A 14,211-nucleotide genomic window follows, 5' to 3' on the forward strand; every position below is an offset into this window, starting at 1 on the left:
AGAGCCAGGGCCAAGGAGCTCGACTGGGTACAGTGAAGGGCACTGGGTCTGGGGTGGCTGGAGTGTGGCTGCAGATTTCAGGCCTTGAGGCTAAAATCTGGGCTGGCCCAATGAGGGTCTGGCTCTGTGCTGAGGCCACGGGAGGCTCTGTGCAGGGAAGGCACGCCTGGAATTGGGCTCAGATGGCTCACTCTGGAAGCAGTGGGAAAAGTGGGCTTGCAAGGTGAGGGCCTGGAGTGGGACGGCCAGCGGAGCCAGGCGTGGGGGCGAGGATGGTAGGGCGGAAGGGCTGCTGGGGCCAGCTGGCCAAGGGGCACACGGCAAGGACGGGCTATGCAAGACAGAGCTGAGAGCAGCCCTGTGAGTGTCTTGGTGAGTGGAGCTGGGCTGCGCGGGGGCCACGCTGCTGTTAGATCAGGCATGGACGGGGGTCAGGCCGGGTGTGCCCAGAACAGGACCCTTGTCCTGTGTCCCTACACCAGCCCTCTGACTCCTGAAGGCGGCTGATTCTAGCGTCTCGGGCAGCTAGCGCCTCAGGCTGGGCCGGTCAGATTGCGCGCACCCTGTGGATCTCCAGTGGGCTCGTGGTCCCAACAGAGCCCTGAGGAGTCCTTCCTGGGAATCATGTCTAGTGGGAACTCACAGGGAAGAGCTCTCCTTTCCCTCTGGTTATAAGGCTGTAAGGCTGTGAGCCTGGAGCTCCATCGTCAGGTGGGGAGAGTGACGCCAGCCCCAGACAGAGGTGGACAGAGGGGCCCTGGCTGCCTTTGAGTCTCAGGTCCTGCTCCCCAGAGCTGTCCTACCCTCAGCACATGGAGCTCGGTCCCATCAGGCCAATCCAGCCCCTCTTTGCTTCCTCTGGTTCCAATGAGCTTGTGTTGCTTATGGCCAGGGATTCCTGACGATTCCCTGGGTGACCACCTGTCAGAGTGGCTGTGACCTGTGCTATTGAGGGTGGTAGCCACTGGCTACATGTGGCTCTTGGGCACTTGAAACGTGGCAAGGCCACACTGGGAGATGCTGTACGTGGAAAATACACATGGCTTTGGAAAGCAATATGAACCATAGCGTGTGAAATATTTCATTAACAGTTTTTATGTACATTACACATTTCAATGATAATATTGTTGTTTTTGTTTTTTTCTTGGCCGTGCTGCACAGCTTGCAGGATCTTAGCTCCCCAACCAGGGATGGAACCTGGGCCCTCAGCAGTGGAAGTACAGAGTCCTAACCACTGGACCGCCAGGGAAGTCCCAATAATATTCTGTTTATAGAGGGTTAAATAAAGCATTATGAAAATTAATCTCTCTACTTCTTTTTACTTTTGTAACGTGCCTACTAGAAAATGCTGCGTTTCCCCCGACAGTGATGTGCAGGGGTATGTGCCTGCATTGGAGGGAAGGCTGACTGAGGGTCACACATCAGACACAAGCAGAGCACTTGGCCGTGGACAAGGGGAAAGGCGGGGGACTCCTGGCTCTTCCTGGCGGTGCTGTCCCTTCATCCTCACGGACCAGAAGCGTCAAGTCCTTGCCCCTCCCCTAGGAAAGTGGTTTTCTCCTGTGCTGCAGGGCCTCATGACCCAACGTGTCCCGTCCTGAGTGTTCTTCCTGCCTCGAAACCCTCATGGGCACATCCCATCTGGGCTGGCTTCCCCCACAGGCCCCTGTGCAGCATCCCTTCTCGCTGGCCTTCCTGGCCAACCCACCTGGAAAAGATTGAAAAGGAAGGGCGTGCCGTGCACCTCATCCCAAACTCCCTAAGATGTCCAGGAGCCACTTGCCCTGGTTCCCAGTCCCTTCCTTCTGCTGTTTATGGGCCCCCAGGCCCTCCCCTAGCCTGGCCTCTCCTGCCCTCCACTGGGCCACGCAGGAGACTGGTACCAATTCCTGAACGTAGGGAAAATGCAGGCTGTGACCTTGCACGGGTCTGGGCTTGGGCAGCCTCCTCTTTTGCCCTCCTCAGGGCTGCCCAGGAGGGGGAATAGCTCTGTGTGGTCTGTTTTATAAGATTTGGATTAAAAGTGTCAGCATTTTTTTTTTTTTTGGCTGCGCCCCACGGCATGCGGGATCTTAGTTCCCTGACCAGGGATCGAACCTGTGCCCCCTGCAGTGGAAGTGCGGAGTCTTAATCACTGGACCGCCAGGGGAGTCCTAAAAGTGTCAGAATTTGATTAAAAGCGTGTGTGCGGTCAGGGCGGGTGTCGGGGGTGGATAACTACAGCTGCAAAGAAAAAGTCCTCAAAGCCAGTGAGCCAAAGGGTGAGGCAGTCAGGCAGGGCTGTGCCCGTCACTGAGCTGGGGGTGGGAGCAGGGAGGCAAGGCCACCCCCCCAAGAATTCCTAGTCCCTGGAATCTGTGAAATGTGGCCTTACATGGCAAAAGGGACGTGGCAGCTGTTAAGAACCCTGAGATAGGGAGATGGTCCGGGGTTATCCCGTGGGCCCAATGACATCATAAGCATCCTTAGAAGAGGGAAGGGGGAGGCAGAAAGGTCAGAGAAGAAGATGTAATGACAATGACGGAAGCAGAGATCGGAGGGATGGAGGACGCAGGGTGAGGACTCTGTATCTTCTGGAAGGGGGTGCATCGCGTTCCTCCTTCCATCTGTCTACTTGTGGGACTTCTCTGCAGTTCTACTCATGGTGGAAGTGTTGTTCTGGAAAGGTCAGCGCTCGGTTACCTAGCATGAGGGCCCCAACCCTGCTCATGCCTGCGAGAGGCACACACTCAGGGGCTCACACCCATACAGCAGCCCAGGGGGGCACTGTACAGGAGGGGAAACTGAGGTCTGGAGGGATTTCAAAGTCGCCGAAGGCCACCCTGCTGGAAAGGGGAAGAGTGAGGTTGAGCCTGCAGCCCAGCCAGGCACAGGCTGGGAGCAGAGGGCAGTCCTTGGAGGTGGAGCTGGCCTCCTTCCCTTCTGGGTGCCCAGACCAGTTCTGCTCTCTGGGGAGTGCTAACGAGGGAGGGTCTTTATCTCCTCCCACCCCTCACCTCCCCTGGGGGCAAAGGATGGATCTGCTGGGTCCTTACAGGCCAGAAGCACTCCACCCAGGTCTGTTGCTGATGCCCTGTGAGGGACAAGATAGACAGGCTCCAGGCTAGGCATTTACAACTGGCCTCCTGTTTACATTGCTTGGGGTGAGAAAAAGATGGGCTTCAGGTCAGACATTTACCACCAGCCTCCTGTTTGCACTTCAAAATAGAAATAACAACAGAAACAAGGTAAACAGCCAGGCTTTGTCTCCTGAAGACACTCGTAAGATAACAGTCCTGGAAGGAGCAGAGAGGGGCTAAACGCTGTTTGAGTGAAGGATCAAGAGGTCACATATTTCCCATCCTTGGGGCAAGGGAGACACTACACATGCGCAGAAAGGCTCCTTGGGGGTCAAAAAGGAGGGCGCGCTACCCCATAATATGTGATGCCAAGGCCCCCCATAGGCCTCTGGGCTGGAACCCATCATGAAAGAAAGTTGCGCACACACGTTGGGGAGGTCCTAGGGCAGGTCAGGTGTGGAAAAAGGAACCTGGTAATTGGCCAAAGGTAAACAAAGACCCGGAAGAACTGCCCTATATGAATGCTTTAACTGCTTCTTTATCGCTCTCCTCATTAGGGAGGACGCCCACACCCTTGCTCGCCGGGTGTGCATCTCTGCCTTACTTCTGTCTTAACTAAACAAATGGTTTCTCTGTGTGCTCTCCCACTTGTTGTACTGTGTTTCTAATAGTCAACTTGTACCCGTTTTTACAGTTTTTGCCTCCTTGAGAAATGCAGTTTTCACTGGGGGCAAGGGGCAGGGGAATTTTGTTTCTAGCCTCCCCTGGTGGTCTAGCAGCTAGGATGCCTGGTTTTGATCCAGGCTGCCCAGGTTCAATTCCTGGGCAGGGAACTAGATCTCACTTCAAGCCACCACTCACTGCCGTCTCTCCGAGATCAAACAGGTCTCCTGCCTGGGCAGGGTGGCCGGCACAGTGGGCCGAGGGATGGGCAAGCCCAGGGTGCCCAGCGTGGAGGACCACAGCCTGTGCCGAGCTGGCTCACCACTCAACACCCAGGGTCCTGCCCAGGGCTCAGGGGTCTGCTGAGTTGTGTGTGGCAGGGGTGTGTTGGCAGGTCAGCAGGCATCTACAGACATTCACGGAACATAAGGCCGTGGTCCTAAATGCGCTTCCGCAAGCACACTATGCTAGGACGCCTTGGAGGGGAAGGAGAAAAGGAGACAGTGTAGGCAGTATCAACCCCGGAGCAGTGAGCAGTGGTGGCCAGAGCCCTGGGGCCTCTCAGAAGCTCCTGGTCCCTGCGTCCCCATCTGATCGACCTCCAGCTACACCTCACAGAAGTCTCCACACCCAGCCTAGGTGGCACACGCTGCTATTGCCCCATTTTGCAGCAGGCGGGTGAGGCCCAGAGCCGTGCAGATCTCACCAGGCCTCGAGGGAGCTGGCTCCAGAGCCCATGCAGGCTCTGCCCTCTCCAGGGGCCACCTCTGGGCTCATGAAGTCACTGCCTAAGAACACATGCTCTCACTGAACCCAGGTCTCCATCACTCACCCTGTGTGACTTCAGCAACTCACGGGGCTTCTCTGCCTGCAAAGCCCTCCTCTGTGAAATTAGGGGCAGGGCAGCCTCCGAGAACCATCACCGAGAACAGCCAGTGGTTGAGCAGTGGGCAGACCTGGCCGACGGGGACTTGGGAGCAAGGGCCCATCGCTGGGGCTCTTCCCCTCGGTGAGACTCCTGCTTGGGTCCAGCACCAGCGGGGGAGACTTGGAAGACCTGCCCGCTGCCGCCAGCTGGGCAGGTGCAGCCTGGTGGGGCACAGCCGAGGGGGGAAGAGCAGATATGGATTGAGCAAGACATGTGAAGAGCAAGTGCGAGGATGGGAAGGGGGCAGTGATCGAGAGCAGGGCAGCAGCGGGTCCTGAGGCATCGGGGCCCAGGGGCAGCCAGCCGCCCACCCGGAAGGGTGGGTTCTCTGGCATGGTCTGCCCACACACCTGACCCTTTGTCCCACTTACCCCGCAGGACCACTCGTGTTCTGGGTACACACTCTGGCCTTCATGGCCTCTGCAGCCCTGCTCCCCCCAGTGCCCCTCCCAATCACCTCCCTTCGGTCTAGAACATGGCTGGGCTGTCAGCACCAGGCAATTCCCGCTGGTTCCAGCAGCTGGTGGGACCCCTGGCACCCAGCTTGGCGTCCGGGAGCTGCCCTGCGGGGAGCCTGTGGGAGGCTCAGAGCCCAAGCACCCTGGCCCGCCCCAGCCCTCAGGACGGGACCTTCTGGCGTCAATGGCCGGAGGAGGATGAGCCAGACTGGCTTTCTCAGGGGCCAGGGAGAGGCCTGGGCCAGGAGCCCAAGTCTCGTGGAGAGGAGAGCCCAAGACCCAAAGAGAGAAAATATGAACACATGTCCGAAAAGCAAAAAAGACAAAAAAAAGACCATCTGAATCGGGGGGAAGTGGTCCACATTCTGGGGTGGAAGGTTCATCTCTCCCCAAGTCAAAACCCCCATGGTGCTTTTTATGAAACTTGACAACTGGCTTTCAACTTCACTGAGAAAGGGGAGGCAGGAGCTGGCACCACAACTGTATCTGAAACGTGAGTGGCTTTAGTGAGGGAGTCCTTGGAGCAGAAGTAAACAAACAGAAATGGACCCTCATCAGGCACATGTACTTGCTGGAACTCCGTCCCATAAAGCTGGCTTCTCTAAACAGCTCGATGGCCTGTACACAAACTAGTCACCAGGAAACGGCTGCTCTTTCAGAAATAAAGGAATAGAATACATGGCACAAGAGAGGAGATGGTGGTGGTCAGACGACCAGGGGCCTTGGTGGACACCAAGAAGCTTCCTGGGAGGCCCCTGGAGGCTGAGGAGGGAAGTAGCCTGGAAGAGGAGGACGTGGGCTCAGCAGGGAGCCCTGTGCTGAGCAGAGCAGGGGTGCAGAGGAGGGGCCCGAGGGGACTCCAGTCTGGGAGGAATCTGGGCAGGGGGCAGACCCAGCCCTGAGGGACTGATGTGGGAGGCAGCAGGCTTGGGGGGGATGAGGGGGGCCTCTTCTCAATGTGCACCCCGCCTGAGACAGAGAGAGGGACAGAGACACAGAGAAGCAGCGAGAGACACACAGAGAGAGACACAGTGACAGCGAGACACACACACAGAGATGAAGAGACAGAGAGACAGACCTAGAGAAACACAGAAAGAGAGGGAAAGAAAAAGAGGCAGAAATAGACAAAGAGAGAGAGAGAGGGAGATAGAGACACACACAGAGAGACGCAGAGACAGAGACAGAGAGACAGGAGAAGGAGAGAGACAGAGAAAGAGAGAGACAGAGGAAGAGCCGCATCCCCCTGAGGATCAGCGCCCACCCATGAGACGGGAAGTGAGATGAAGGTGGAGGGGCTGGGCCAGGCTAGGCCTGCCCCGCTGTTGCTGGGATGGGGGCACATGGGGAACACGCCTGGGCTGTCTCCAAGGGCTGCAGTGCAGCCCACAGGGGGGGGCCCCAGAACCTTCTCTGGAGGGCCGCCCTTGAATGCAGCTCTCACGTCTCTTGCCTCAGGTGGCTTCAGGGCAGCTCTGCAGAAATGAGGGAGGCGGCCGAGAGCACTCTGCCTCTCCCCCACTCCCACCCTCCGGTCCTGCTGCTGCAGGAGCAGGTGTGGGCCTGGCTGGGTCTGCACTGCGTCTCCCTGCCGGGTCCCCTTGGCCTGCTCCTGACCCGACCCGAGAAGCCCCAGACGATGACGCCTCTCCAGAGTACAGTCATGCTGGGGATTTTAATGCTCTTCCAGAGGCGCCTGGACCCTGAGGCCTGGGACGCAGGCAGCTTGCTCAGCTCTCCTGGGGCAGTCTCTGCTCCACGGCCTCCCAGTCCAGCCCCGTCACGGGACCACAGGGACAATGTCTCACGCTGCTCAGAGCCAGAGGCTCCTGGCCGAGAGGGGCCCACGGCAGGCAGGCACAGCCCCAGCCCCTGCTGCTGAGTCCACACCAGCCACGGGGAGCCTGGTTCCCCCCACACTCAGGGTCTTATCACCGCTCTGCTCAGCGGAGCCATCTGCTCCTCCCTGCGTAGGCCCCTTTCCCAGAACACCTGCTTGGGGCCCACCTGGAGCTTCGCGTCCTCCTGAGCATCTGGCAGTAGCAAGGTCTCCAAGGGGCTTGGGGGGCGGGGCACTCTCCTGCTGGGGCCCCAGATCCGCTGGGACAAGTCCTGCCAGGGAACCTGGATGCGCATGCCTGCCAAGTGATGCATACTCACCCCATCTCTGAGCCTTCTCCTTCAGCAGCGAAGTGCCCAGGGCAGCTGAGGGGGGCTGAATGGAGGGAGGTCAGTGCCCCCTATGGCTCTCACCCCCACCCCTCATGCTATAGACTGAACTGTGTTCCCCCAAATTCATATGTCGAAGCCCTAACCCCCAGTGTATGGTGTCAGGAGGTGGGGCCTTTGGGAAGTGATTAGGGTTAGATGAGGGCATGAGGGTAGAGCCCCCACAAGAGGAAGAGATCAGAGTGCTCTCCTTCCCCCGCTGCAACTATGTGAAGACACAGCAGGAAGGCAGCCATCTGCAAGCCAGGAAGGGAGCCCTCCCCAGAATCTGACCATGATGTCACCCTGATCTCAGACTTCCAGTGTCCAGAACTGTGAGGAAGCAATGTCTGCTGGTTAAGTCACCCAGATGGCAGCTGGGCAGACTAAGACACCTGGAGTGTTACCTTCCCAGCTTTCCTCCTGAAAGGTGCTCCCTAAACCCACCACATAAGGCAAACTGTACAGGCTCTAGAGCCCCCATCGCTCCTGCCCACCAGCAGAAGGGCACAGATGAGGGAGGGGGAAGAATAGACCAGGAACTTCCAAGGTGGCTCCCAGGATCCAATTTCAGGTCTCCTAGAAGTTGTGGCCATCAAGAGATAGAACTCCATAGCAACCTAAATGTCCACTGACAGATGACCAGATAAAGAAGACATGGTACACATATACACTGGAATATTACTCAGCCACAAAAAAGAATGAAATAATGCCCTTTGCAGCAACATAGATGGACCTAGAGATTATCATACTAAGTGAAGTAAGTCAGACAGAGAAAGACAAATATCTTATGATATCACTTATATGTGGAATCCAAAAAAAATGGTACAAATGAACTTATTTATAAAACAGAAATAGACTCACAGGCATAAAAAACAAACTTATGGGGGCTTCCCTGGTGGCACAGTGGTTGAGAGTCCGCCTGCCGATGCAGGGGACACGGGTTTGTGCCCCAGTCCGGGAAGATCCCACATGCCGCAGGAGTGGCTGGGCCCGTGAGCCATGGCCACTGAGCCTGCGCGTGCGGAGCCTGTGCTCCGCAGCGGGAGAGGCCACAGCAGTGAGAGGTCTGCGTACCACAAAAAAAAAAAAAAAAATCATTTAAAAAAACAAACTTATGGTTACCAAAGGGGAAAAGGGACGGAGGGATAAATTAGGAATTTGGGATTAACAGATACACACTGCTATATATAAAATAGATAAACAACAAGCACCTACTGTATAGCCCAGGGAACTATATCTCATATGTTGTAATAACCAATAATGGAAAAGAATCTAAAAAAGGATATATGTATCTGAATCACTTCGCTGTATACCTGAAACATTGAAAATTAACTATATTTCATTAAAAAAATTTTTTTAAGGAAAAAGATGATATTTTTAACCCATTTACAGATGATAAAACTATGGGGAAAAAAAGAGAGAGCTCCATGCCAAGGGAATGACTCTGTGGTGGGGTTCCACAGCCACAGGCTGGAGGGGAGGGGAAGCAGCATCAGTAGGAGCGGGCCTGCCCCCAAGGAGCTCTAGAAAAACCACGTAAGAAGCTGCCATCCCCCCAGGGAAGCCACTGAAAACGGTACTGAGGGCACACACTCTTGCAGATTATAGGGGGATGACCACAGGTGATCCGACAGGTCACAGAGGCAAGATGAACCAGAGAAACAGAAACGGCAAAACCAGAACTTCCCTGGTGGCACAGTGGTTAAGCATCCGCCTGCCAATGCAGGGGACAGGGGTTCGAGCCCCGGTCCGGGAAGATCCCACATGCCACGGAGCAACTAAGCCCGTGTGCCACAACTACTGAGCCTATGCTCTAGAGCCTGCGAGCCACAACTACTGAAGCCTGTGTGCCTAGAGCCCGTGCTCTGCAACAAAGAAAAGCCACTGCAATGAGCGGCCTGCACACCGCATCGAAGAGTGGCCCCCGGCTCGCTGCAACTAGAGAAAGCCTGCGCGCAGCAGCAAAGACCCAACACAGTCAAAAATAAATAAATAAATACATAAACTAAAAAAGAAAAAAAGAACGAGCAAAACCAGCAGCACTTCAGTTCCCTCCAAAGCAACCTGAACGCTCTCCTCCTGGGAGCCTGCGGTGGATACAGCTCCAGCCGACCATTCCAGGCTACATGGTGGCTTGGGGTGGGTGTATCACTTCCCAGGGATGCAGGGCTGGACCTGGGTGGGCCTGGCAGCGAAACCTCAGATCCTTAGGACGGCCCTGAAACCAAGCTGAAGCACCCCCACCCCGCTCCCCCAGCCCCCAGACAAGAGGTGGGTCCTCTGGGCAGCTAGGACAGACGGGAGGGGTGTGGACGTCACAGCCCCACGCCTCCCTTGTTTGGCCCTGGCACCTTGCTAGCTGGCACTCTAAGGGCAGCCAGCACAGGCCTAAGACAAGCGAAAAAAATCAGTAATACTCAGGCCCTCTTTCTTTAGAAATTTGGCATTTTGCTCATCGTAATTTTTCGCATGGATTTTGATTCTTTAGAATTTGAATTAGAATATTATTTATCTTGATGACTGATGTTTTTGGTACCCCCTAAGGCATGTGCCAGAGGCGGTGCCTCCCTCTCCTCTCTGCCCTGACAAGGCTGTCAGTGAAACACCCGTTCGTCCCCCACCAGCGATCTGGAACCAGCCTGGCTCCTGAACTGGGGCCAGCACACCGCATGTGTGGAACAGAAATGGTTTACCGCATGGAGCATTGTGTCCCTGGGACAAATGAGAAGGGGGCGGAGGCCAGCCCCAGTCTGACGTGGTGGCCTCCCCACACCAGCTCCCCACGGCGAGCCACAGGCCCCACCTCTCACTGTCGCCACGCTAGCTCTCTGCTTGTGCCAAAGACCCCGCCTCCCTTCTCCCCAGCTGGCCTCCACGGCCCCTTTGCGCAGGATTTCTCATCCAAACTCCGGCCATCGGCCCAGGAACCAGCAGACGTGGGCTTCCTGCTGCCTGCAGCTGCGGGCACCCCGACCCAGGCTGGTTGTTTTTCTCCCAACATCATTAGCTCTGCCAGGAGCAGAACGAGCCCAGTGTTTATGCTGACCTTGTCATTTCACAGAAGAAGGAGAAGAAAAGACATGTGAGGAGGAAACCATGCCAAAGGGACTGGATATGGGCCCTCTCCTCCGTCTCCCCCGCCCCGCCTGGCTTGGGGGAGCAGGCAGGCTCTTCCTTCTGCCCTGTCACCAGCCCTGGCTCTGCTCGCACACAGGGCTGGCTCAGAAGACGTCTGGATTTTTCTTTGCTTTGGAAAAAGTAATTGCTCTCCACTCCTCACCAGGAGCAACGGCCCTGAGGCTTCTTAGGAAAAGATTCCTGCAGGGAAGCGCAGGCATCTGAGACCTTTCGTGATGTCTGTTGAGTCTTGCCTCATGGCTGGGCAGTTGGTTCTGCCACCAAGATCCCAGGCCCCAAGCCCCCCAGCTGGGGCTCTAAACTCCCCGGACCCTCTACCCAACAGAGGTCACCTCCCGGGCCTCCTGGCAGCCTGTGACTTCCAGGTCTCAGGGCCAGAGTCTGGAGCAGCAGGGAGAGGACCTGGTCTGCCCAATGAAGTCACTGTCTCAACTGGACAGCTACATGTAAAAGAATGAAATTAGAACACTCCCTAACACCATACACAGAAATAAACTCAAAATGGATTAAAGACCTAAATGTAAGGCCAGACACTATAAAACTCTTAGAGGAAAACATAGGCAGAACACTCTATGACATAAATCACTGCAAGATCCTTTTTGACCCACCTCCTAGAGAAATGGAAATAAAAACAAAATAAACAAACGGGACCTAATGAAACTTAAAGGCTTTTGCACAGCAAAGGAAACCATAAACAAGACCAAAAGACAACCCTCAGAATGGGAGAAAATATTTGCAAATGAAGCAACTGACAAAGGATTAATCTCCAAAATTTACAAGCAGCTCATGCAGCTCAATAACAAAAAAACAAACAACCCAATCCAAAAATGGGCAGAAGACCTAAATAGACATTTCTCCAAAGGAGATATACAAATTGCCAACAGACACATGAAAGAATGCTCAACATCATTAATCATTAGAGAAATGCAAACCAAAACTACAATGAGGTATCATCTCACACCAGTCAGAATGGCCATCATCAAAAAAATCTACAAACAAGAAATGCTGGAGAGGGTGTGGAGAAAAGGGAACACTCTTACACTGCTGGTGGGAATGTGAATTGGTACAGTCACTATAGAGAACAGTATGGAGGTTCCTTAAAAAACTACAAATACAACTACCATACGACCCAGCAATCCCACTACTGGGCATACACCCTGAGAAAACCATAATTCAAAAAGAGTCATGTACCACAATGTTCATTGCAGCTCTATTTACAATAGCCAGGACATGGAAGCAACCTAAATGTCCATCAACAGATGAATGGATAAAGAAGATGTGGCACATATATACAATGGAATATTACTCAACCATAAAAAGAAACAAAATTGAGTTATTTGTAGTGAGGTGGATGGACCTAGAGTCTGTCATACAGAATGAAGTAAGTCAGAAAGAGAAAAACAAATACCGTATGCTAACACATATATATGGAATCTAAAGAAAAAAAAATGGTCGTGAAGAACCTAGGGGCAAGATGGGAATAAGGACACAGACCTACTAGAGAATGGACTCGAGGATACGGGGAGGGGGAAGGGTAAGCTGTGACAAAGTGAGAGAGTGGCATGGACATATATACACTACCAAACGTAAAAAAGATAGCTAGTGGGAAGCAGCTGCATAGCACAGGGAGATCAGCTCGGTGCTTTGTGACCACCTAGAGGGATGGGATAGGTAGGGTGGGACGGAGGGAGACGCAAGAGGGAAGAGATATGGGGACATATGTATATGTATAACTGATTCACTATGTTATAAAGCAGAAACTAACACACCATTGTAAAGCAATTATACTCCAATAAAGATGTTAAAAAATAAAAATAAAATAAAATCATTACCAAAGTCAATGCCTCATAATTCACTCCCAGCAGGTCGTCCCTAAAGCACCTGCACATACAGTCAGATACTGAGGCACAAACACTTGGTCAAGTTAAACAAACCACTGAATACAGGAACGTGAAAGAAGCACTTCTAGAAAACCGAATGCAGCGGAGAGCTACCTTTTCCTTCTTGGCGATCTCCATCCTGGCTCTGTCATCCAGCATTTGTACCGCAGCCCGCCTGGGGGAGCTGGAACCCCTCAGTGTTCCCCAACGGGCTTCCAAGGCAGAAATATCCCCAGGCTTCTCCCAACCAAGGGTCACGGCCGGCCCGAGTGTCTGGTAGAATATGGTCCACCTTCTGGCTGGCTTCTGGCTTGAGGTTCAATCACAGAGTTTCCTCCTTTTCATTGTTCTCCAGCAAGCCTGCCAGCCTTCTCTTCTGGGTCCTAGTCGGGACCCTTTCCCACTGAGGCCTTGTCAGGCCAGGTATCATCGGGGCAGGGCCATTGCCGGGCTCCAGAGCTGGTCGGCACTGGTCAGCTTTCTCTCCGGGCTGTGCTGAGCTGTGACGGCGTGGTGTTCTCTAGACAGACTCAGCAGAAAAGGTCTTCTTTCCTCCTGTGGCTGGGGGACAGCTTTTGAGTAATTAAGCTGTGGGCGACTGTTCTTTTCTCACACCCCAACCTGCTTCCCTGAGGCTCAATCACGGCCCAACACTTCCTGCTCTGACCAGGTATGGAGTGGGGAATTCTCCTGCCAGGGCTTTCTGCGCTCCTGCGAGGGCCCACGCTGCCATGGCAACCAGGAACAGGCCTCCGCGCTCACACCCTCCAGCCTCTGCAGGGCTGACCATCCTGTCATTAGAGCTGCCATGCAGAAAACTGGGGCTGATGGCAAAAGGCCTCCATCCCCATCACCATAGCGACAGCCCAATCGCCTTATCACCGCAGACTTTGCCACCTGTCCAGTTCCCAGGGCAGGGTCACAGGGTCTTCCAAATTCATGTCCTAAGGAGGAGAGGCCCCCAGACTCAATCTGGGAACCAGAGGAGAGGGAGCAGGTGGCTTAGCCAGTGGCATTGCCACACGTGCCCAGGCCACCCTCAAGCTTTGGTCACTGCCTTCCCTGACTACCATCTGGAAACATGAGCTCTGCTGGGATCCAGCAGAGGGAGAGGGAAGGAGTGGCTGGTGAGACCTCTCCAAATGGATACGCTGAAATATTTTTAAACCAATTTCGTATTGATGGTCATCTGGGCAGTTTCCGTTTTCCCGTTATAAATCTTGGCCTTTTACCAGGGTCAACACGTGCATGTGTTTCTTCTGGATGCTTCCTAGAGGCTGAATTGCTAGGTCCAATGCTGGGCACATTTTATGACTGTGCAGACAGGACTACATTGGCCCCTTCAAATGGCTTCACCAATTAATCCTTCCAGCACCATTAGGAGTTTGACTCCACGCTGGCCAGTCCTTGAGATGATGAATCTTTATAACTTTTGCTTATCTGTCATCTCATTATCATTTGAATTGCAAAGTGCTGGACACCTTTTCATATGTTTATGGTATTTGTATTCCTTTTTCTAAGGATGATTTGTTTATATTACTTAACTGTTTTGTTATTGAATTGTCTACTTTTCAATTTGTATAAACTATTTTTATATTCCATCCATAATATCTATTAATCCTTTTCTTGTTGAATATGCTGTATTACCTATTGCTAAACATATGGCTTGATCAATGGTGTCTTTTAACACACAGAAGTATTTCTTTTTTATGAATTTGGCTTGCTTTCTTTTTTTGAAGCTCGTGTCTTGTTAAGAAAAGCATTTCCGGGGGATTCCCTGGTGGCACAGTGGTTGGGAGTCTGCCTGCCAATGCAGGGGACATGGGTTCGAGCCCTAGTCCTGGAGGATCCCACAGGCTGCGGAGCAACTAAGCCCG

The 14,211-nt window shown here is 53.7% G+C and overlaps 1 protein-coding gene across 1 annotated transcript in view; it reads right to left on the reverse strand.

Annotated features, from left to right (window-relative positions):
• The window catches only part of GCK (glucokinase), a 49,259-nt gene extending 35,048 nt beyond the window's left edge, over positions 1-14,211 (reverse strand). The window contains exon 1 of the mRNA XM_032643579.1: positions 12,449-14,211. Coding sequence (XP_032499470.1) covers positions 12,449-12,493 — 45 coding nt within the window. The 5' untranslated portion in view covers positions 12,494-14,211. The remainder of the gene's footprint in view (positions 1-12,448) is intronic.

Source organism: Phocoena sinus, chromosome 9, assembly GCF_008692025.1.
Source record: "Phocoena sinus isolate mPhoSin1 chromosome 9, mPhoSin1.pri, whole genome shotgun sequence".
Classification (NCBI taxonomy): domain Eukaryota; kingdom Metazoa; phylum Chordata; class Mammalia; order Artiodactyla; family Phocoenidae; genus Phocoena; species Phocoena sinus.